The sequence below is a fragment of the Sceloporus undulatus genome, chromosome 4 (assembly GCF_019175285.1).
Source record: "Sceloporus undulatus isolate JIND9_A2432 ecotype Alabama chromosome 4, SceUnd_v1.1, whole genome shotgun sequence".
NCBI classification, from domain to species: Eukaryota; Metazoa; Chordata; class Lepidosauria; order Squamata; family Phrynosomatidae; genus Sceloporus; species Sceloporus undulatus.
This window is the reverse complement of record NC_056525.1, coordinates 144,616,268-144,641,893: the sequence shown is the minus strand read 5'-3', so window position 1 is coordinate 144,641,893 and position 25,626 is coordinate 144,616,268. Positions and strand designations below refer to the sequence as shown.

Below are 25,626 nucleotides of genomic sequence, written 5' to 3'. Positions count from 1 at the left end.
TGTACACACATGTGAATTTACTCTGGCTATTAAAAATGCTCAAGTTCCAATCCATACTGCAGGAATAATCTAGTTTGAGATTGCTTTAACTGCCCTGGCTCAGTGCTAGGGAATTCTGGGAATTGTAGTTTTGTGAGAAAGAGCTCTGGTGCCACAATAAACTACAATTCCCATGCATCTGAGGAAGTATGCTTAAGTCTAGGCAAGCTCATGCTGCCAACCTCTTTCTTTCAGTGAGTCTCAAAGGTGCTACAAGATCTATCTTCTGTTGTTATTATTATTATTGTTTCCAAATGCACATGAGGAAGTGGACTTAAGTCTAGTGAAGCTCATGCTGCCAATTTCTTTCTTTCAGTGAGTCTCAAAGGTGCTACAAGATCTCTTATATCATCATCGCCATTATTATTATTATTATATCAAAATGCACCTGAGGAAGTGGACTTAAGTCTAGGGAAGCTCATGCTGCCAACTCCTTTCTTGCAGTGAGCCTCCAAGTGGCTCCAAGGTCTCTCTTTTATTATTATTATTATTATTATTATTATTATTATTATTATTACAAATTATTATTTCCAAATGCATCTGAGGAAGTGGACTTAGGTATAGGAACGCTCATGCCGCCAGCCCCTTTCTTGCAGGGAGTCTCAAAGGGGCTACAACATCTCTCTACAATAATAATAATAATAATAATAATAATAATAATAATTATTATTATTATTATTATTATTATTATTATTATTATTTCCAAGTGCACCCGAGGAAGTGCACTTAGGTCTAGGAAAGCTCATTCTGCCAGCTCCTTTCTTGCAGTGAGTTTCCAAGGGGCTACAAGAGCTCTATTATTATTATTATTATTATTATTATTATTATTATTATTACCAAATGCACCTGAATAACTGGACTTAACTTTAGGAAAGTTTAGGGAGTCTCAAAGGGGCTACAAGATTACTCTACAAAAAATATAATAATAATAATAATAACAACAACAACAACAACAACAATATCCAAATGCATCTGAGGTAGGGCAGGATTGGATGGAAGAGCAGTTTTGGCCAATCAGGAGGAGGTGAGCAGCTGAGTGTGATAGACTGGATTGGGGGGTGGTCCCTGGAAATTCCCCATAATTTTTAATACCTGGAAATTGCCCGGAATGGGTTTTATTACCCAGAAACCAGGGAATTTCCTGGAAATTGGCAACACTGGGTACCAGGCACAGCAAAACAGAAATTATTTGGGTAAGTATGAAAACCAGTCTGGGAACAATTCTTCATTCCCTTCCAGATGGAATAGCATGTTGTTTTAATAGATCAGTTTTGCAGTTGCTCCTGGATCTTGGCCTGCTTTTAGAGGGAGCTCTGTCTGGGAGTATGTTTGCAGAGCTCCAGTTAGCTAGCAGTGCCCCTTTTTGGAGAAGGCAGAACTGGTCACTGTTATACATGTGTTGACTACATTGCAATGCAATCTACCCAGGGCTGCTTTTAAAGGCTATTTGAAAAGTATGCCTTGTTTAGAACGCTGTTGTCTGACTTATCACCAGGGTCCCATCATGAGTTTACAATGACTCATGATATGTTTCTTAGTCCAGCTTAAAAAAATAATATTAATTTTATTTATATACCACCTTGCCCTCTCCTGTCAACTGGGGCTCAAGCCACCTTACAAATTAAATCAAATACAAATATAGCTAAAACATATCATTAAAATGTAATTAAACTGTCAATTACCTCTAAAACATACAATTAAATATAACAGAAAGCAGTTTAAAATAGTACAGTGAAAAGAAGTACACCTCCCTATTAAAAGCAGTACAGCTCCTTTCTTTAAAAACATTCAATTCTTCAAACCCTGATGGAGTAAAAAACATCTTTGCTGCTGATGGAAGGACAGTAAAGAGGGAGTCATTTGTTGTTGTTGTTGTTAACAACAGCAATAATGCCCAGCAGCTTTGAAAATGATATACAAGTATGTTTAGAAAGCAAAAAACAGTGACAACCAAGATAGCACATGAAGAGACCTCATGATGTACTGATTACTGGTTTTGAGATATCTAATAAGTTCATTTTAACCATTCGTACTGTATTCTCTTCCGAATATTAAAAATATTATTGTTGGTTGTTAATGAACCTTTAAAATTTCCCTTCATGTAGAGTAACAATAATTTTTCATATGTGAATAAATGTAACAATTGTCTTGGGTTTAAATTTTTTTTGTTAATATATAAAAAATTACAGTTTCTTAGAAAAGCTTTGTAAATAAGCTTATAAATTAGTAGATTTATATTTTGATTGTATATGTTACTTTTGTCACGCTGGATGAATGCAAGCTTTGTAAATAAGATATGTTATTATAATAAAATAAAAATAATAAAAAAGTAAAAAAAATAAAATTTCCCCTCATGTAGCTGAAATCTTTCTAGTCTCCAGCAAAGCTTTAATATCTTACTTCTTATGAACAAGGAGGGAGTCATTCTAACCTTCCTTATCAAGCAGTTATCAAGAAGGCTCAGTCTTGCATCCCAACCTGATATTCCTGAAGGTGATGGGAGTCAGAGAAATGCCTCTTCTAAGGAACTCGGGACCTGCGCAGACTCATATGGGAAGAGATGGTCTGTCAGATAGATGGGACCTAATACAGATGGAGACCTATCCAATCTATGTCCAGAATAGCTGAAGGACCCCTGAATCTTTTGTCTTTTAAGGTCTCCTCACACTCTTTTAGGTGTACTTAGTGAACACACAGAACGGGGCCTTTTCAATAGTGATATCCAGTTATTAGCATTCTCTTGTTTGGGAGTCTTGTATACCCCCTTCCCTTTCATATCCTCTAGAAAGTTTAACTGCTTAGCATTTCTTATATTGCTGTTGGTGCTATTGTTATCGTTACTATGAGGACAGGGTGGTCACACCTGGAAAAGTTGTGTATTTCATTAGATGATTATATCAAATATGTACCTTTTAGATGCTAAATTTTTGGCTTTGGTCTTATGCTTGCATGCAAAGATGAAAGGTGATGTTTGTAATATATATTTGTATAATAGCTGTTTGCTAATTACAAGAAAACATTGACTGACTAATGTCATTAAATTGTCTTAATGCATCTTTCCCCCCAAAAAAGATTCAAGACAATTAAATTTTGTAGTAAAACATACAAACTAAAATAATACAGGTATCCATTAATAATAATAATAATAATAATATTAATAATAATAATAATAATAATAATAAAACTTTATTTCTAGCCCGCCTTTCCAAAGATCAAAGCGGGTTACAGCACTTAGACCATACAACAATACAGTCCACGAAATACAACAAAATACATTAAATGACCAACATGCAATTGCCCACATGAAATAACTAAAATTCTCTGAAGATGCCAGCCACAGATGCTGGTGAAACGTTGGGAAGAAACTCTTCTAGAACATGGCCGCACAGCCCCAAAAAACCACAAAAAACTATGGATGCCGACCATTAAAGCCTTCAACTTCAACAATAACTAAAACATTTGTGAAAACAATAGACAGTTAGGCAATGCAGTTCATCTGATATATAAAAGCAATCCATCATATGCTACATCAAGATTATCAAATGCCTGACAGTAGAGCAAGTGTTTCTTATACGTACTATGTGATGGAGGCAACCAGCAGTTGTTATTTTTTTCCCCAGTGAGCCAGATACTGGTACCATATTTGTGCTAATTGGCTAGAATTCTTTCTTCCTTTATTTCCTGGAAACTCTCCAAAGACTGGCAGTTGGTGACTTGTGGACTGGCACAGGTCCATGGACACCACTTTGAAAAGCAGTAGAGCAAGAAAAAAATACTGATTTGGTGCTGAAAGGATGACAGTATCAACTCCAGGTAGAACTCACCAGGGAGAGCACTTTATACAGGGATGGAGCAACACTATAAAATTCTATGTTGTTGTTGCCCAAGCCTTCCACACAACAGGCACTCAAAGCAGAGCTTTAGATGTTGATTTTAAAATTGCCTCTCCCATTGTGAATGTAGTTCAATCTATTAGGCGTTACAGACCATAGGTTAAAATCAGCATCTTACATTTGGTTTGGAAGTAAACAGGTAGCCTGTGTAAGTGGAATTAGTGTTATATATTAAGATATGTTTACATAAACTGTAGTTGTTGAATCATCTTCAAGGGCAGCCCTCTGTAAAGTGCACTGTAGTAATCTAGCATGGAAGTTACCAGTGGAAAAACCATTGGAGCCTGTTGTTCCTATCCAAAAAAGATGCAGCTGAACTACTAACAGGAAGTGGCAGAAGGCGCTCTGCATTACTGTTTTAAATGTATGTTTTAAATTAATCTTGTGCATGCATTATTATGTTTGCTAGCTGTTTAGAGGAGGAGAATATGGAGAAAAAAAGGAACATAAAAATATTTATTTAAATAAATATCCAACTGGCACTAGTACAGCAGATTTATTACAGATATTTTGAGGGGAATTAATGATAACTTGCATCAGCCTGAAGGGACATCAGAAATGATTGTATATGAAGAATAACTGGGGGAATACTGGCAAAAAAATACAAATATTTTTTAGATTCTGTTTTCACAGTTAGATCAAACAATATTTTTTTATACATCTTGTTGTCTGCTTAATATATTCTGCATGATTTTACGTGCTTTCAGTTTAAAGACAGTGGTAGTCTGCAGCTATTTATATCAGTATATCACCCCAAATACACACACACACACACACACACACACACACACACACACATATATATATCAGTATGTTACCCAAAAACCTAGGGTCCTGGGAGGACAACCACAAATTGAATTCAATGGGGAAATTTATTTAACCCAATAGGAAGCGGCAAGAGGGCCAAGGTAACTCTAGTTGGGACTTCCAGCCTATGTCTTATCGGTGCTGAACCCTAAAGAACTCTAGACGCAGGTTCCAAATTAGATTAGTATATTCATAAAAAGGGGAAACAACACACACACACAAATCTCTCTCTCTCTCTCTCTCCCACACACACACGCACACACACACACGCATGCACACACACCAAAAATAAGATATAAAAAAGTAATAGTGGATAGCCGTTTTTTAGTGTTGGGCAATACCTTACCAGTTGCAGAGATGATGCTCCAGTCTGCGGAAGGCTATGTGTGAATGTGGCTCAGCACTCTGCCTTGGCTGCAGTTCTGAGGAGTCAAGTCTGAATTGGGCAGGGTTTCTGCCTGATTCCAAATTGGACCAAAGTGGGAGTACCAAAAGTGGGCATATTTATGGGTCAAACTGTGTTTTGAGGCAGTTGGAGCTGGTTTTTCAGGAATCCCAGAAACAATGGGATTCCCAGCAGGTAAGTTTTTAATGTTAGCGTTACAAAAGGAATATTGGTTGATGGTGGTGACACTGATTAAATCAAGTAGTGATAAAGTTAGAACAATCCCAGGGAGTTTGGGACAGGATGAGGTAGGGTGATAGACTTCTTTGTCTTTGACCTTCAAGAGGAAATGCACATAGCAGGGTGCTGGGAAGCAGCAATGTTCACAGCCATTGAGTTACATGGGTCATTTACAGATGCTCTCATGTCTTATGTCACCACTCCTAAGAAATTCACTTAAAGGTCATCATAATCCTTCCAGGTTCATGTTTTTTGGTCTCTATCTAACTGTGATTATAACAAAATATTTCTATCCCAAAATAATGAGGGACATGCAGGGTGTGCTAACAGTTCCCTGCCCTCAGGCTCACAATCTCAAAAGACATGGCACACAAGGAAAAGGAGATGGCAGTGAGGGATGTTGAATGAATGATGGCTGCTCCTCTCTGCCTCAGAGGCCACAGCAGTGGCAATTGGGGTGGAGGAAGGGCCTTTCATCAGCTGCTGGGTGTAGGCATGATGGACCAGTGCCTGTCTGTTCTTGGCACTGGACAGCGGCAGCCTAGAGTATCTTTGATCTTCAAGGGGAAATGCACATAGCAGGAGGTTGGGAAGAAGCAATAGTTACACCCATTAAGTTACATCGGTCCTTTAGACATCTCCTCGGGTCTTATGTGACAACTTTTGAGAAGTTCACTTAAAAGTCATCATGACCTTTCCAGGTTCATGCTTTTTGTCCTCCATGTAACTGCTATTACTGCTCCGCTCAGCCACCTCCCTACCTCAATTCAGGAAGGGGTTAAAAACCCACTTCTTCGAACAAGCTTACCCAGACCAGTAATTCTTCCCCCCCCATGTCATGTCAGCATTTTTTGCCAACATGTTATCTCTATTATTTTTATTGAACTGTTTTTTACTGTTTTTAATGTATTTTTATTGATCTGTATAATTGTATTTTTATCTCTTGTTGTTCACCGCCCTGATTTCTTAGAAGGGCGGTATATAAATAAAAAATTTTTATTATTATTATTATTATTATAATAAAATATAACAAAATATTTGTACCCCAAAATAACGTTGGACATGCAGGGTGTAGTAACAAGTACAATTCAAAATGACCACAAGAATACTTCAGCTGTTGCTCACATTTTACTACATGGATAGCAGTGAATAGCCATTTTTAGAGTAGGGCAATACCCTAAACAGGGCAATTTCCCACAACCGTTCAGTGTTGTGGGAGAAATTATTTATGAACTTACTCTTTTGTTGAACTAATAAAGTTAACAATAATTAATTGTGTTTAGTGCTAAAATGTTGCTTTTATTTCTTTCCCCCAGTGTGACAATGCAAAGGGACTTAAAGCCTTCTATGATGCAATAAAATATGGACCTACGCACCTAATGGTTTTTTGGTGGAGTATGTACAACTGTCACATCCATCATTGCTGAATCCCTAATAGGATGGAATTTGGTCCAGGTAAGGAACAATATATCTCAAATTGATGAATGCTTGAAAAATTGTAAGGTATTGTTTGGAAAATTAGATATTTTCATTATTAATAGTTCTCCAGGAGATAACAGGTGGATTTTAAGCTGGATGATCAGACATCTTCCTTTTCCAGGACATGGCCTACATTTCATACTTCTGTCTGGGAAGATGTCAAAATGTTCTTCATTTTGAGCATGAACAACAAACAAGAATTTATATTTATATTAGTGTTTTCAGCTTTATTTTGTAATGTCCTATGTTTTTCTTGAGTGTCCTACATTTTTGGTGCCATGTCCTCCTTTGAAGTTATGACATCTGGTCACCCTGTTCTTAAGCTTCCATGATCTACTTTGTTATTACTGTTTTTTAAAACCTATAATTTGTAGCTATATATATATAAAGTATATTAAAAATAGAAAATATTGGAAGCAGAATCAGTTGCTGAGGTGACCACCACACCCAACGAGAAATTGAAATCGAAGTTTCTAATATCTTCCTCCTCCATGTTCAAATGGCCAACAGAGGTGAACAAAGACTTTTGAGATTACAGGACTACATTCTTATAGTGCTGCTATTCCACTTTTACTGCTCGGTCTGCCTCCCAGGTGCATCACAGGGGGATGCAGGCTGTACTGGGTGACAGCCCAGAAGGGTCATGACACCCCAGAAGAGGGAGGTGACACCTAGTTGGCTCCCTGCACCCCTCTGGTGCTTCTTGGGCCCGTGTGGGTGCCACTCTGGGCCCCAGGAGATCTCCGGGCCTCAGGGGGTGTCTCCGGCCAGTGCGGCCACTTCTGCTGCCTGCATCTCTGGCCCATGCAGCTGTTTCCCAGCCCTGGAAGTCAAACCGGAAGTCCCACCCAGAGGTCCCGCTCCCTGCATTGGGTGATACGCACTGCAGGATCCCCACTGCCACCACCTGTAGCATTCTAGGGTTTGTAATTCAGTAAGGCCTAGGAGCACACTGGCCGCGAATTCTAAATGCATTTCCCTAAACTACAAATCCCAGAATGCCACAGGAGGCAACCAGAGCAATAAAAGTGGAATAGCAGCACTATAAGAGTGCGGTGTGTTATTAAAGCAACAAATTAATTATGAGCAGAGAAACACAAACTGAAATACAAGCTCCAAGCTAGGCACTGAATTCATGGCTAGGAATATATTTACTGTATTTAAGGAACTATAAGACGTGTCAGAATTTTTAGACATAAAGTTCCATTTCAGAACACAATAGTTCTGATATATACACATTTGCCTGGCAAGAGAGTGTGCTGTCGATTGCATATAAATCATTCTCAGCCATTTATACAGATAATTCCACCTCAAGCTTGGAATTTGAGGTGGAGGTGAGGATTCTCGGAAGTAAGATCCACTGACTTCAGTGGTACCTACTTAACAAGTAGTCATTGCTTTAAAATTTAAACAAAAGCAAAAGTAAGTAATGCTGCCATTTTCACAGATTCTAATATTGTTGAAAATGTTCAAGGATCAGATATGGACAATAGTGTCCGTCCCAGTGGTCTCATAACAGACATCTGAAGTTTGCTGTTTTTATACTGTTTCAATGCAAAGGGGCATCTTCATTCTTACTATTTGAAATGCACAACACTGAGGCTACTTCATAAGTGACTATCACTTGAACCCAATTATTATTGCCACTCCATTATTTAACTGCTCAGTCTATATCATGGAAAATAAGATTCTATTAAGAACTTTCAATTCTGAGGTGTTCAGATTTCTGAAAATATTCTGTATCTGTATTGCAATAATTATAATTTATTGGACAGTTTCTTCAAACTCTTATTTGGCAATCAGTTGTCTTTCATTTAGTATGTGTCAATCTCACGTAATCACCGTGGAATAAACTGTAATAAACTAATACTATGTTTCAAACAACACTGCCTAATCTACAATTAAACTGGAAGAAGCAATTCTTTCATTGTTCTTAAGCCTTAAGTCAGCAAACAGTGCTAAGAGAGGGTTGGTAATCATAGTATCTACCTATTCCGCTAGCTACTATCTATAATTATATTGAAACTTCTTGGCATATGCAGCTTTGCTGATAAGCTCAAGACCTGGGAAAAAAATTGTTTGGTTGTTGGATTTTGGGAATAGCAGTCCCCAAAGGACTAATTGCAAGTTCTGATTTAAACCAAGACATATCATGCAATTCCTTATAAGCCCTGCTGTGGTCAATGAAACACATTCCCAGAAAAACCGTAGTCCTAGCTTTCTAGAGAATAAGACACTGCTGAATTTATTTTTATGTATAGGATGGACCCAAAAGACAATATGTAGGAAGACATAGCTACCTTTGCACAGTACCTTGGAGACATTTGGTTAAAGCATCACTTGGCAACTCTCTTTTCCAGGTCAGGTTTCATGCTGTCAGACAATGTTATGAATGATTGTAAAATAGATCTGAAATGGGGAGTTGCTTAAGCCTTAGTGACTGATGTGTTATCAATGAATACAGTTTAAATTTTTCAAGATGATGTGACAGTGATATTGCTATACCAATGGAGCCTTAATTGTGTACTAGCACAGTTATATGTGATGAACAGATGAAGGGCAAATCCTGCAAATTTAGCAGGCTACAACTTCATTATCCTTTTCAGTTTAAAAACTGATATTGCAGAACACTTTTTTTTAGTAGACAGTGCAAGAGGTGGCTTTTCTATACAACATCATTCCTCACACAAGACTTTGCTAGAAAATAATTGATTAGGTGAAGAGCTAAAAGGAGGCAACAGGATGTAACAAAGAGTGTTTAAAAGCATATTGATAGCAAGCTACTGAATCATTTGAGAGAGCAGAAAAATCATTTGACTAAAATACCTCTAGTATTACACTGCTGAAATGCAACTTTGAATTGTGTTCTTCACCCAGCCTTACTATTTTGTCCTTGGGAAGAATTATAGCACAGTTGTAGCCCCAAGAAAATATGTGTGTATAGCAGGATATTGGCCAGTTCCTCAGAGATATTTCTAGACTTTCCCTGAATATTAGTATCGTTTCAGGGAAGCGATTGTCCTTCATTTACTAATGGACATGTAAGGAAAAAAAATATACCCACAATATTCTACTCAGATATTCACCAGAAGTAATCTTGCTGCTTCAAGTATATTTGCATGTCCTCCATCCAAAAATGCAGCTAATGAAAACAAGTGTCTTCTGTTAAAATGGATTTAATAATATATCAGAAGATATGATAATAATTGGGATAATTTTGACTCTTATTGGCTCCCCAATCCAAATCAGAGGTTCATGTCTGCTTTTTCTTCAAATTAAAAATGATAAACCTACCCACGCTTTGTTAAAGAACTGAATAACATCATGGATAGTTTTGCCCCCACCCTCCGAAATATAAGATGAAACCTTTCTTGGGCTTACAGGACTAACTGTGCAAAACTTTCAGTCTTGGTGGAGTGCTTCCATGAATGCAGATGGTGGGAAGGCTGTAAATACTAGCTGCTTCTGGCATGACATTATCCCTGTGCCTTTCCCATTGAAAGGCCTCACTGACTTTCAGGTGTGAGTGGGAAAGAGCCTTTGTGCCTAACATCATACTGAGGGATGGTGGGTATGCTGTGTGCTGTATATTTGACAACTGAATACTTTTAAAAGAGCAGTTTCTGCCGTATATGTATTCTTCTTGACAGCTGATAATGAAGTTGTTTCATTGAAAACAGAGGAGACATTATGCTTGTACAGCTAGTGCAATCTGGGATAGAGCAGAAGCTTAATAAATGTTTAGTGGTGACAAACTGCCTTTGAAATTGCCCTCAGTTTCAGGGGTGATTTGATGTTTGGCGTGGAAGGCTGCTGTCTGTGATACACAAGCTCAGAAACACAAGCTCCTCAGGGCACGGAGAATGATGAGTTGTACACTTCTCTGAATCCTGGCTGATACTGAAATGGCTGTATGGTTTTCTAGTTTATGATGTCTTTTTAATGTCTATAATCTATTTTTATGAAATGTTATTTATTTAGTTAGGAATGTGAAATACATTCTTGGTGCTCTTACAAAAGCCTAAATGAAAAGGAGCCAGAAAGGGTGGGGCGGGGGAGAAAGCAGAACTGGTTCATAGGAGCAGAGCTTGGAGCAATCAGCAATCATTTGTGGCTGCTGTTGCATCTGCCATCACCACCTGCCTATAAAGCACTGCCTGAGGTCCTAGGAAGGAAAGATAGGCAGTGGCATGTGTGTATTTCAGATTTTCCCTCTTATTTCTTTTTCTTCTCTCAAGAATACTGAAAATGCTTGCACTGTTGCTTTGAGGCAGGCAGGTCTCAGAGCTTTGGCAGGGTCTATGCCACTGTTAAATAGGTTGCCTTATGACTGCGTCGTAGCAGTATTGTGCAGACCCTCTGGGAGTTTCACACCGCTCCAATCTGCAATAGCTTCCAATCTGACTGATGCACAGATATCTAGAAGGGCAGCTGAGAAGTTTTACCAAAGGACATGCGTTCTGTCTCATAGTGGCCTCTGGTGTAAATAGAGATGCTCCATAGAGGTTGCTGAAGTTTGACAAGGTAACAGTGATATTTCTCTGTCTGCTGTTGTGCTAACCGCACTCATCTTGAAAAATTTAGCAGATATATAAGGCTCTTGCTGTCAGTTAAAATGGTTATTACTTAGTGACAAAATGTGCCCGTCTGCCAGTCTGTAGTAATTCATTAGACTCTGGAAATAACATTGACACATGGTTGTATTTGTCATAAAGACCTACTTAGTCTGTTAAAAATAAATGCCTGATCTTTTGTGCACAATGTCTCTATCACAACTGATCAACCCTAGCTGGAGCTAATACTGATACTGCTGGATTATATTGAAAGATAATAGGCTGCTTCTTTAGTACTGTATTTACTCAAAGAAACACAAAGGAGATTGTAAAGATATGTCCTGTATAAAGTGCTTTCAATTTTTCTCCATTTAAAAAGGAGTACTGGTCTTTTGGGTTGCCATTATGTGGTTGAAAATAATGATAATAAGAGATTTTCCTGTCTTGTGAAGGTGAGAGGTCATGCCAGTTAGTGAGTTAAAAAGTTTATTGATATTAGTCGGTCAACCATATAAAAACAGCTAACATCAAACATGGTATAATACAAGAAAATACAGTGCATGAAATACCATGGGATAAGACAAGTTATATTAAAATAAGATAACATATAAATTAATTTAAATTAATAGTAGTATATTTTTGTCTTATGTCATAATGAATTAAAATACGATAAAATGCAAAAAATATGTATAAATGAATTCCTCATCTTTACATGCAACCCTAATGATCTCAGTAAGACATATTCTCAGTTGGACAGCCCTGCCTATGAATTTAGCAGCTCTAATTACCATGTATTTATACCCTGAAAGAAATGAGATAACCATTTGTTACAGTCCTAGTATCTAGTTCTATCAAGTATTGTGTGTACGTACTGGGCCCTTACTGTGGCATATAGTTGGTAGTTAAATAGGACATGCTCAATATCTTCTATTTCAGATGCTCCATAGACACATGTTCTCTCAATATATGGCACTTGGTGGAATCATCTATATTTGACCATGGAATCCAACTGTTCGAATCTCATTCTGGTTAAAACTGTCCTGTGGGATTAAGTCAAGCCCATTATTAGATATTTTTCTGTTTGGAATGACATTTTATTTTTGGCAAACCATTTCAGCAACCTGGCATTTGCAAGTGTTTCAATACCAATTTGGGCATTTACTTCCATGGCTCTTTGTTTAAATACAGTATCGCTGTGGGCTGTTGTCCAACTGAAAGCAAATATTGCGTTGAAAAGCTGAGATGCAGCTAAATTGATGAAGTTGAGTAATCCATGAAGTGTATTGAAGTGGGCCCCGGCTGGTTTTCCAGTCACATTTTTGGATATCTGTCAGATTCCATTGAAAGGATCTACCACTAGTTGAAAAGGCTTTAATTACTATTAAACTGTTAAAAAAGTGGGTACCAGATTCAGCTCTTACTGCTGCTGCAGGAGTGTTCCTGTCAGTGCTCAAAATAGTCTTTAAGAAGCATGCTTGATTTTGTTCAAGTGGAGGGGCCATTCATAGGCCCCACAATTCAGTGCCATATCTTAGAACTGGTATAATTTTTGCGTTATGGACCTTTAGGATGGAGAGCAAAGAAGTTGGATGATTATAACTAAGCAATTTAATTGGCATATTAGAACCTGCTGTAGCCTTTATGGAACTTTGTTTAAAATGATTGATCCAGGGGCCTTTATCTGTAAAAACTCCCCTCTGAGTATGAAAATAAATCTGTTTGTTTTAAACACTTCCCAAACAAACACCAGTTGTGTTTGACCCATTTCCCCCCCCTAAATACCACTACTTTGGATTTGGACTTACTGATGTTCAAAGAGTTAGTGGCACAATAGGCACAATTTCCTCAACAGCCTACTTGGGAATAAGCCATTAGAACTACAAACAACAACAAATTTTATTGATTAATCAGCTGATGGTACAAGAGAAGACAAAATACATAATACAAAATCTAAATGTTAGAACAGGGGTAGGCAACCTGCGGCCCACTGGCTGGATGCGGCCTGGCAAGGCCTTGGGACCGGCCCCAGCCCGGTCCTGCCGCCGATTGCCGCCGGAGCCTTTGGCCTCTTGCGTGAGGGTGTGGGGCCTTTGGCCTATCAGGAGGAGGTGGGCAAGGGGGGGGCAAGCGGCAGGCAAGGGGGGCAATTGTCTATAGAAGCCTCCGAAACATGCATTTATATTAACATTTTTTAAAAAATCAGCAATTTTTTTTGTGTGCCCTCCATTTTGTAAAAAAAAGAAGAATAAAAATGTGTCCTACATTTGAAAATTTTGCCCTACATTTGCCCCAATTTATTTATTTAATTAATTTTTTTAAAAAAAATAATTATTATTTATTTTTTGGCTTCAGCCCTCCAGTTGTCTGAGGGACAGCAACCCGGCCCCCGGCTCAAAAAGGTTGCCTACTCCTGTGTTAGAATATCCAAATATATACGAGGCTAAAAAATTGATCATGCCTAAAAACTCATATAAAATTAACTAAAAAGTTAAAACAAATACAAGTAAAAGTTAAATAAAAATGATTTATGTAAAATAAACTACAATCTACAATTTGGGGAGGAAGGAAGGGAATGTTTAAATGAACTCTTCACCATGGCATGGACCCGTTTTGCATGATAAATTGATCTCTCAGCTGAGCAGCTTTTACAATAAATTTTGCTACACAGTGTACTAGATGTAAATTCTCACTGGAAAAGAAATAGGACAATTTGACAGTAGGCTCCGAATAGGTCAATCTAACCAAAAATGCTTGTAAAAGGTGTGCTCTCTCATTATCATATAAGCAACAGTCAAACAGGATGTGTGTACTGTCCTCGAAGGCAGGAGCACCACAAATGCATGTCATTAGAACTATATCATCTACATACAGAAGAATATTAATATGTTTGTTAAGAATCTTTGTCATGTGAACATCTGTAGAATGAAGAAATACTGAAATGTCATTGACATAAAGAATAAACTACATTGGAGCCAAAATACATCTTTGTGTAATGCCTTTATGGGTGGGGATATTTTGTGTAAATGAGCCATTGACTTTGGTATGGACGTTCAGGCATGTATTTGTATAAAGTCCTTTACCAGATACAAGAACCTAGGCTCCATGTTTGTCAGCTTTCTCCATAAGATCTATCAGTTTATGGAGTGAAATGCTGCACTTAAGTTCTATAAGGGCTGTGAATAGATATTTTCCATCAGCTTTATATTTAGTAATAAGATGGTATAGAACAAAACTATTATCTATTGTAGAGTACCCAGATCTGACCCCAGACTGTTCTTCCACTAGTATGTTCTTCTCAATTATTCAGTCCTCTGTTTTGCTGAAGAGATGTTTTGCATATATCTTAGTTGTTGTATCAATAAGGTTTATGGGTCTATAGTTTCTGGGATCTTCTTTGTCTCCTTTTTATATATGGGAATTATGATGTAAGTTCCCATCCTGCTGGAATATGGCCAGTATTGTCTATGTATGTAAGCAATCCTGCCAACATTAGAGCCCATCAGTCAATATGTGTCTTGAAGAGTTCTGGAGGAAGAATCTCTTCACTGGGTGCTTTATTAATGTTAAGTGAATTATGTGTTTGATATCTGTCACTGACACTGGTGATCAAGGAGAAAAGTTAACAGGGGGCATAGGAACAATAGTTATCTTTCCAGTAGAGTCCTGCTTAAAGTTGGCAAACAATATAGCAATGAGAGGCCATGCTGGAAGGGTGGGTATAGTAATTCTCGTCCAAAAAAACCCAAACTTCTCCAAGCTCTGCTTTTGAGTGTAAATTTCATGTTTAGACATGGACTTTTATCTACTTGTAAACAGTCTGAGATAACTTGGTTGGTATCTGTGCAACACAGTGTCTTATTCAAGGTATTGGTGATCACCTCCATTTACTCTCCTGATCCACTGGTGTGCCAAGCATTTAGTTAGTCACATCTTGTGTATAACAATACTGTATGCATATGGAAGGATGTGAAATAATTTAACTATGGTGCTAATAATGAAAGGGAAAGCTGATGTTAAAGAAAATAGTTTGTCTATGACTGTATATGACTATAGATTTGGGGTCATGCTAGATAACTACCTCTTGAATAAGAGAACTCTTAAAAGGACTAAATTTATTTATTTTGCTTTTGCAAGGCTTTATTTGGGAACATGTGGTTTTGTCCTTCTATAAGTGTATATCCAGGGTAAAGTGTCCATAACAGGGAAAAGTAAATTCTAACATTTCCTAAACAGACTGTATTGTACTATACACTTAAATATAAAATATGATAACATCATATAAGGAATTTGTCAATATAGATGTTTTGGAATTAATTAAGGGGAGGAGGAAAATTAGGGGTTTGGATTTCAGATTTCCTGTCTTTGTATGGATTTCTATAAATGCTTGGCAATATCTGAGTTCTAGGCTTCCTCGTTACACCTTTAGAGGAGCCCAACCATAAAATAAAATCTCCGTGTCTTCTGCATATCAGTGGTTCTTGTGGATAATTTCACCTGTCCTTATCTTTTATCTGCATCAATAACACATTGTTAGGTCCAACCTGTAGCCAACTGAAGAGGGAGGACAGCAAAAATGCTGTAGTATGTGTAGTGTTTCTAAGCATTAACTTCTCTTTGATTGTTAGACAAGTGAACTGGACATTGTTATTGGAGTTGGGCAGTGCTCCCTCTAGTTTACTGTTAAGAGTCTTCTTCAGTAATCTGCACCTGGCTTCCATATATATTCTTCCTGTTACCTCAGCTTGGTATTGACATGTAGGTGGGATTTCAGCCTGACATTATGTAAATTTGGCATGCTCTGAAAGCTGGAGTCCCGAAGCATGACAAATGTACTATTGGATTTTTTGGTGGAGGATGATGAATGGGTCAGAGATTCCAGAATTGTTTAACAAGGATGATGTTCAGTTGACAAAGCTGTGATCATGAAATGCAATAGCTTCTGCATTCAAGGAAGATACAGATGTCGGTACAGGTTGAATATCCCTTACCAAGAGTGCTTGGGACCAGAAGTGGTTTGGATTTTTTAATTCCTGTATTTGCATGTACCGGTTTGTACATATTGAGATATCTTGGAGATGAGACCCAAGTCTAAACATGGAATTCATTTATGTTTCATATATATCCTTATACACATAACCTGAAAGTAATTTTATACAATATTTTAAATAATTTTGAGCATAAAACAAAATTTGTGTACAGTCAGTCCTTCATAGCCATGGCATGAAAATATTTGTGTGTGTGTGTATAGGAACACACACACACACACATATTCCAAAAGCAAACCTTGATTTTGTCATTTTATATAAAGGACACTACGGATTTTGATATCCATGGGGGATGAGGTCCTGGAATAAACCCCACCAGATGTCAGGGGACCACTGTACCTTGAACCAGCAGACAGCAAAGGTGTTACTATCTCAGCCATCTATTTCAGATTTTGGAGGATTTGGGATTTTACATTTTTGGATAAGGGATATTCAAACTGTATATGTCAGAAGCTAATGAATTTCCTAATTGTATGGAAAGAAATGTGACAGGGCCCACTTGAAAAGAAATATTGCTAATATGTGGCTCTTCGGTTCACTTTCTTGTTATAAGATAATTGAATTTTAACGTAGTGGCCCTGGGCTTTAAAATCTGATAGCACTTTAACAGTAATTTAGGAATGTGTAATATTTTTTATTTTTATGTAAGTATCTGCAAACATAGAACTATTCAGGATGAGAAAAAATAACTCTCATGTTGCAGACTCGCAAGACCATTTTTAAATTCATAAACTGTCCAATGGATGCTGAAAAAGGAGCGGTTCTTTGCCTTTTCCAGCCAACTACAATCCGCCTCCGTCTGTTTTGTCCCACAGTTTTATATGGATATTTAGGTTTACTGTAACAGAGTTCTGTTTACTTTCGCATTAGTGAACAAGCCCCAAAAAGAAATTAAGTAGAACACAAAGTATAAACATGCCCTGAATTAAATTTTAAATAATCTACTTTAAATAATTTTAAATAATTTACACGCAATGGGATGCTCCAGCCGGTCAGCCGGCTGGTCACCACCAAGGAGGAGGAGGAGGAGGAGGGAGAGGTGCGGAGGTGCCCAGCCAGCTTACCCAAAGGCGGTGGGGGCAACAGGGAGAAAGCAGGGATGTCAAGGGAAACCCATCTCCGCCCATGGGTCCTCCTTCTCTAGGACATGCCTCCATTTCACACACCCCCCCGCACAGGCTTGTAAGTCCGGGCTGCTTACATCACAATGATTGACGTGCCTTTTGAAGTGGGGCAACTGGTGGGAACAAAAACCGAGCCACAAAAAGCAGCGATTTTATAGAGGTAAGGGAAAAAAAACCTTTCATAGTGAGAACTAGGGTCCTTTTGGAATCAAATTCCAAAAGGCAGCGAGAGCAGATCAGGATTTGCTTCAACCTACAAGTGGGAATGACCCCCAGGTAGCTCCAAAACATATAGCTCTGGTTCTTCTCCTTTAGCTTGGGTCTGCAGCCTATTCCTGCTCTCATGCTGCCCCTAGCTGATTTCAAAATACTTGTGCAACAGGGACGTAGCCAAGGGGGAGATCTTGGGATCCGGACTCCCCCCTTCCATTAGAAAAATGAATGGTGTGTGCTGCTGTGCCGCCGCACCCAAACCCCATTATAATGGTGGCACTTAGTCTGAACCCCCCCTTCCTAAAATCCTGGCTACATCCCTGTGTGCAAGTAAGTGATCAGTTAAGGTCTCCATAGAGAGATCTTGCAGGAGAAGGAGGAGAGAGAAAGAAAGCTGAAGGAGGAGAGAGAAAGAGAGAAAAGGGGTGTGCATATGTTTATTTTTTCCTCCGTAGTCCTGTCTACCACTAGCTTCAGCCCTACCAATTGCCAGCATATGACCCCCAATAAATTACTCTCAAAGGGACCTGCAACTCAGCAAAAAAAGTTTGCACATCATAATTATAGACAATTGGTAATCATTTAAAAAGTCCACACATTTGATTTACTTATCTAGAGTAGACCCACTGAAATTAAGGTTCAAAACACACTGCAGAAATAATCCAGTTTGAGACTGCTTTAACTGCCCTGGTTCAATGCTAGAGAATTCTAGGAACTGTGTTTTTGTGAGATATTTAGCCTTCTCTGTCAGAGAGCTCTGGGGCCACAATAAATTACAGGATTTCCTAGTACTGCGCCAGGGCAACTGGATTATTTATGCAGTGTGTTTTGGACCTTAGCCTAAGTCTTGAGTGAACCCTTGGTGTTGGATTTTTAATTTTGGTGATAAAGTTGTGTGATAGCAAAGCAGTGGATTTGTAGAAATCAAATATAATGATGAAGAACTGCTGTTACAGATAAAAAACTGTGCTTATCTACTAGTTTAATTTGTAAAGGCCACATTCCCACAAAACTATATTTATCACAATTAAGTATGATCATATCTTTCATTCAGTTGTTGATTTTCTTTCAACTGAAGCCATTCCTTTCCTCTCAGTAATGTATTAACTACTTTGAATACTTACGTTAGACAGCTATTTAAAAAAAATGTTCATTGGAATGTACGCTAAGAATAAGATTTTTTGAACTCATTAAGATAAGGTTCACTAATATGCTCCTCTCTTTAGAAAAAGAGAGAGAAAGGTAGTCAAGTGTATTGACATAAACCTTTTGTTACTTCCATCCAAATTTTATAATATAATAATAATAATAAAAATTTTATTTTTATACCGCCCTTCCGAAGATCAGGACGGTTCACAGCAAAAATCAGTAAAACAGCAACATTTACAACAAGGTTAAAACAATACACAGAGACAGAATAAAACCCCCGTTAGCCAATCCTCTTTGCCACAGAAGAGGAGGGAGGCCCACTGGACTTTAGTCGGGGAATGCAATCTGAAATAGAAAGGTTTTCAGAGCCTTCCTAAATTGGGCCAGGGAGGTGGCCGAGCGGAGCTCTGTGGGCAGCGTGTTCCAAAGGGCCGGGGCAGCGATGGAAAAAGTCTTCCTCGCAGTGGAGGTCAACCTAGCCCCTGGCACCCTAAATAGTTGCTGCCCAGATGTTCTGAGGGTGCGGGGCGGAATATACAGGGAGAGGCGGTCCTTCAGGTATCCTGGGCCCAAGCCATTTAGGGCTTTATAGGTCATCACCAACACCTTATATTGCGCCCGGAAGTGAATAGGCAGCCAATTTTACATTTGATTATGTTAGTAAAGCAGAAGTAGAAATCATATGGCCCTCTAGATGTTGTTCAGCTGCAACTCCCAGCAGCCCTTACCAGCACAGCCAGTCTCCCAGACTGTGTAGGAGAGTTGTATTCCAGCAACATCTAGGGGACTGCATAATTTTCAACTCTATCAAAGAAAGAATCAATTAACTATTGACCCTAATTGCACACCTGAGAATTGGAGATTATATTTTAGTTACATTTTATTGACATAATATACCTGACACTGTCACTGATAGGACAGTAATCTGAGTTATAGTATGATGCAGTTGCAAAAAATGCTAATGCAATTGGTGTTGCTGTTATTATTGTGCCTTCAAGTCATTTCTTACTTATGGTGATCCTAAGGCAAGTCTGTCAAAGGTTTTCTTGATAAGATTTGGTCAGAGAAGTTTTGCCTCCCTCTGAGGCTGAGAGAGTGTAACTTTCCTAATGTCACCTAATGGGTTTCCATGGCCTAGCAGGGATTTGAAATCTGGTCTCCAGAGTCATATTGAAATAATCAACTGCTACACCACACTGCCTCTGCAATGCAATTGTAGGCCACTTTAATGGGATCATGATTTCCAAGCCTCATAGACCTCCTTAGATGAGGTGCAAAGGAAAATGTGGTATATAAATTAATTTAAAAAATTAAAATTAAATAATTGTTCGACCTTATCAGATGTACTAGGTCCAGTGAGTGACTAACTCACTTTAAAAAGGCTGGTAGATAAAGGAGAACGGATTCAGAAGAGGGGAACAAAGACAGATGTGTGGGAAACTGCTGGACCTCTTACCCTTTCCCTCCACCACTCCCTTCTCCTTCTGTGTCATGTCTTTTTAGATTGTAAGCCTGAGGGCAGGGAACCATCTAACTAAAAAGATTGTATGTACAGCGCTGTGTAAATTTACAGCGCTTCATAAATAAAGGTTAATAATAATAATAATAATAATAATAATAGGCTGGAGAAACTGGGTATGTTAGCCTGTAGAAGAGAAGGTGTGATTGGGAGACAGACATGATGATGCTTTTCAGATTCCTGGGGAACTGTCACATAGAGGAACATAAAGAAGTTACAGTAGGGCACATTTTAGTCTATGCGCTACTTATTTATTCCTTCCAGTTAAAAGGCCTCTGCACTGGGTCGATTTCTCACATTATAAATAGCTAGGACTGCTCTCCACAGAGCATGGCTATGGTCTTCCCATTTCTCCATGAAACACTGTTTTGCTCATTCACAACCATACCCTCCTTTTAGAAAGTATGGATAATTACCTGCCATCCTATACATAGTTTGTTCTATGAAAATTCAACTTTATCTTAACTAGGGCACATGCAGTTGCTTTTAAATGAGCATGCTGGGCCCTACTTTGAACTAGGACTGTTTCACAGAGGTAAGAGAGCTGTATTCCTTCCCTCCTTAGTCACTGCCATGCTCCATGTGGCAATTAGAAAAAGAATGGGGTGGTGGAGGAAGGCTCCATTACCATCCTTGGAACTTTTTTTTTGTGCCACAAAGTAGCAGTAATTTGGGAGACAGCCTCCCATTAGGAGTGAGTGGTCCCCATGCTTACTTTGTTATAAGTAAAAAGCATTGGGACTGTTGTACGGAACACAATTATAATGTATAGTTTGAGTCTAGATGGTGTTGCTTGGGTTCCTTGCACATGAACAGAATGCTTATTGGATATTCATCTTTTGTCTCTAGAGAGATATATTTCTTTTGTGCTATTGGGCTGCTTGAGCAAACACTTTGGATAATGCTCCTTGGTTATTTGAAATTTCTCTTTGCTAAATTGTTATAGTTAGGAGTTAGAATAAATGCTTTTCTGGAAATCTTTGAATTTCAGAATGAGAAACGATGATAGGAATCAATGATTTAAATTGGTCTTTGTCACCATCCCAACTTTTCTTGATTTAAACAGCCTAAGTTAAATCAATTCATCCTAGGTAGGAGCTATTCAAAAAGAGCGTATTGATGTGTAGGCTGAAAAAGTTTGCTGGCAGCTTGGGGTTATGGAAGGAAACATAAATGTTTTTGCCTGGACTGATTCAGAAGTTTACTTGGCAATGCTTTTAAAAAGAGAAATGAACTGTTAAATCCATGCATTGAGAAAAGATCAGGAAATATCCCTGTCATTAGAACAGAATAGAAGGAAAGGAACTAGAATAATTTTTCAGGTTGCACTTAGAATTCACTGAGGAAAACTGGTGGAAAGTAGGACTGGTTACCCATTTTTCTAAATGTGAAGATGAATCCTCTAGATATGTGAAAGCCTTGTTTCCAAGAACCCCTAGGTATATAAAAGCCTTCTTTCTAGAAAGCCTTGTTTCAGATGAGATGAGGAAAAAATAATAGTTCCTCCATCTACCAGCTGAAATAACCTTTTTATTAAAAGTCAGGATAATGAAATTATTTGAAATAAATAAATTAGAATGTCTTAACAAGTGTAACTGATTTTGCATTTAGCATAGCTTCGAGGCAAAGGTGTTACATGTCTGTAGAGATCTTAAGAGCTGAATAGGGTGGGATTTAACAATTTGACTCCTTCCATCCATCCTTTATGCTTAAGACCCAAAAAGTTTGCTGCTTTTTATATTTGCAAGATAGGGCTTTTGGAAACTAAGAGCCTCTTCAGACCGGCATCAAAAGTAGGCATCGGGGGTGGAGTGGGGGCATGGCGTCTGCACAGTGCACACTCCAACTCCGCCCCCATGCCAGTGTGATGCTGCATGCCCCACCATGGGGTCTGACCAAAGTAGTTTCACTTTCTTACTAAAGTTATCCAGGAATGAGTTGTTGATATAGTCCTGTGCTAGATTTAGGGGTGTGTGCACACTGTGAGCCTGTGGACTCATGAATTCCTAGAAATTTTGGGTAATATTTTAAAAGAAAAGTAAATTTAGCTACAAAGTTACAAATATTAGCTTGAAAGTTTTGGGGTATTGTTTTGTGGAATCTTGTAAGCTAGGGCAAAGTGTGGAGAATGAAGCTTTAGCGCTCGGTATATCTCATTCTTTTTAATGGTCAGCAGAAGTTGACACAGTGACCAGTTTGTTCAGTTTTTTGTCATTTAAACATGATGAAACATGGCTCTTGCAAGTGAAGAATTTGGATAAATTTTTTTTGATGGTAGTTTTGTTCATATTACACTGATTAAGCTTTCCCCTGAGCTTCGGATTCAAGCAAAGCACAGTGTTAGCAGTGGCATCACTGGGGTGTGTGAACCGCACCCAATGACACCCTATTGGCCCTCCTCCCACTGTGGGGTGAAAGCACTGCTCCAGGCTTCACTGTGGTGGTGGCTCCCTCCTGAGGAGCAGGCTGCCACCATGGCAAAGAGACAGAACGAGTGACCCTTTTGGCCTCCCTGCACTGGGTGACACAGTGTGAGCAGACTTTAGGCTTGCTGGATCTATTTTGCCCTTCACTAGATCCCCAAAATTTCCCAACGAGAGCCAAGTGTGAATGACATAGGCTTAGAATGGAAGAAGAAGGCGCTTCTGAATATATTACAAGCTTAGGAATTTTGTTTTCAGCTGTAAAACTGAACCAGACTCCAGTCATTTCACACAAAGGTCCTTGGAATTTCATAGATTACCCAAGTTGACTTCATTTCTGTCGCCCAGTTTGGGTAGGAAACATCACCTTGTTTCTGCTCCTGTCAAGCAGTTCAGAATCAGAAAGTCTTGCTGATCTTCTACAAAATACTGCAATTTCTTTCTGCTCATTCCCAATGTAGATGGGGCAATTTTGTAAAGAGAATCAAAATACAGGGGCAAGAGAACAACATAATATGGTGTCTTTCTCATGACTGAGAACAACATACTTTTCCCCCCTCTTTGGTCCCAAAGTAGTAATTTTGGATAGGGCTGCTTTCAATTTTTCCTTATTGCTTTCAGAAAAGGAGCTTTCCAAGTGTCCATTAGTCATTGTACTCGTAACACTATCACTTATGAGGTGTACAGTTATCTAAATTGCCATTGAACTGAAATAGTACTCACACAAAGTGCTGTATATACTCAACTGTAAGTCAACTTCATAAGTCAAGGGCATGTTTTGGGGCCAGATTGATGGATTTTGATGACCTGTGGATAGGTCAAGTGTAAAGCTTGGAGGTTCCTTCAGTGTGTGTATGCGAGCGGCAAGAGGGGGAAGCAGCAATCAATACAAGGCTTCAGTGTTTCAGCTTTCACTCCAAAGACAGCAAAGGGTGCGGGTGAGAGAGGGACTGTTAAACAAGCAGCAATCAATCAGTCAATCAATCAATCAATCAATCACCAAGGACTCTTTATCTGCTCAGCTCAGGACAGAAAGAAACTGCATGGAGAAATCTGAAAGAGCTGCTATCACAATTATCTTACTGACCTGCAAATAAGTCAACCTAGGATTTTGGGGTCAATTTTTGGGCATAAATTTTTAGACTTATAGATGGGTATATACGGTAATTAGCTGCGTTATGAAAGACAAGTACTTAGAAACCAATTGCTTGCTGTTCTGACTGTTGAGGTTTTGAGGGACATAAATGGACAGGTGGTCAAGGTAGTTGTACAATTGTACAATCTGTTCTCTTGCACAAATCCTATAGACATGAAGAAATGTGATGGGATTCTACCAGTTTGTTTCTCTCTAAACATATTTTCTAATATGTCACAGTTCTAATTCATTGATAATCTTGTGCAATTGCCATTGTTCCTGTGGCACTTCAGCAGGAGAGTGTACGTATTACTAGATGACAGCCAAGTTATATAGTTAGGCTGTCCCCGCTGCTTAACAATAAACATGACTTTTTAAACCTGGTTGATAAACATTATTGTAGTTATTACTGGAACAGTTACTTTCTTGAATTACAATTTGGGGGATTTCAGGAACTGTGGTCCAAAAAGTAAAAAATTGTAAGCTCTGCTTATTATAAAAAGTAGCCACAGCACATACTTGTAAAATATACTGCTAATTACTACTAATCTCTGTTTTAGATTAAGGCTATTTGAAGGATTGTATTGTTATGAACCTTTTATGAGTACATAAGAGTGCTAAGATCTTCTTGGGAAGTCTTTCGCTCTGTCCCAACACCTTCTCAGGCTCGTTTCATGTGAGTAAGGAAGATAGCATTCTTGGTGGCTGTTCCCAGACTGGCACTCCCTCTCTAGAGAGACCAGGAGGGCTGTATCCTTACTCTCATTCTATCACCAAGTTGAAATATTTTTATGCACATTTAACACAGATTTATTTCTCTCAAATTACTCAAAGTAGTGTCTATAGAGACTTCCTCTCCCTCACTTTCTTGTATGAGCATGCAGTAAATGAATAGGAAAAGTCTTGGATTATTGTCATTGTGGATATGAAAAGGTACATATATTGCAATAAGGTACACCTAGGCCCCATACAGAGAGGCCCAAATAAAGCTGCTTCGAGTCACTTTGGAGGTATGCTGTTTCAATGATGCATGCATCCTAAGAGTTTGGAAGCCGTGCTAAAGCCACGATCCAGTCTTAAGGACTGGAGCGCAGCTTTGGCACAGCTTCCGGACTCTTGGATGCATGCATCACTGAAACAGAATACCTCCAAAGTGACCCGAAGCAGCTTTATTTGGGCCTGTTTGTATGGGGCCTTCATTTGAATTTGCCAAGAAAGGCATGTTCAGTTTAGGCCTATGTAGTACTATCTATGATATGAACCAGGTTTTGTATGTATTTGAGATGAAGTCTGCACTTTTAAGATACAAATAAGATTTACTGAATATAGTGGGACATATTACTAAATATGCATAGGATTGTAATATAAGCACTTTGGGCCTTAGTTATATATCATAAAATATGTGGAATTGAGCTACTGTTCACATTGTCTCATAGTGTAACCCAAGCTATTTTTCAAATTAAGGAGAAATTTTGTGAAGTTCAGCCCCATTTTATATATACATCTGATGTTTTCCTCGAATCAGGTGCAGTGACTCCACTTTGCTTTCTATGTAAAATCTTGGATAGTCCCTGAAGGCAGATAAAATTTGAAAGAGAAGGTTGTCGGTTAGTACAAGAATG

General features: G+C 38.5%; 1 protein-coding gene across 1 annotated transcript in view; it reads left to right on the top strand.

The window, feature by feature from the left end:
• The window catches only part of GABBR2 (gamma-aminobutyric acid type B receptor subunit 2), a 356,015-nt gene that overhangs the window by 31,339 nt on the left and 299,050 nt on the right, over positions 1-25,626 (top strand). The window contains 2 exon segments of the mRNA XM_042464922.1: positions 6,681-6,749; positions 6,751-6,819. Of these exon segments, the coding sequence (XP_042320856.1) occupies positions 6,681-6,749; positions 6,751-6,819 (138 nt within the window).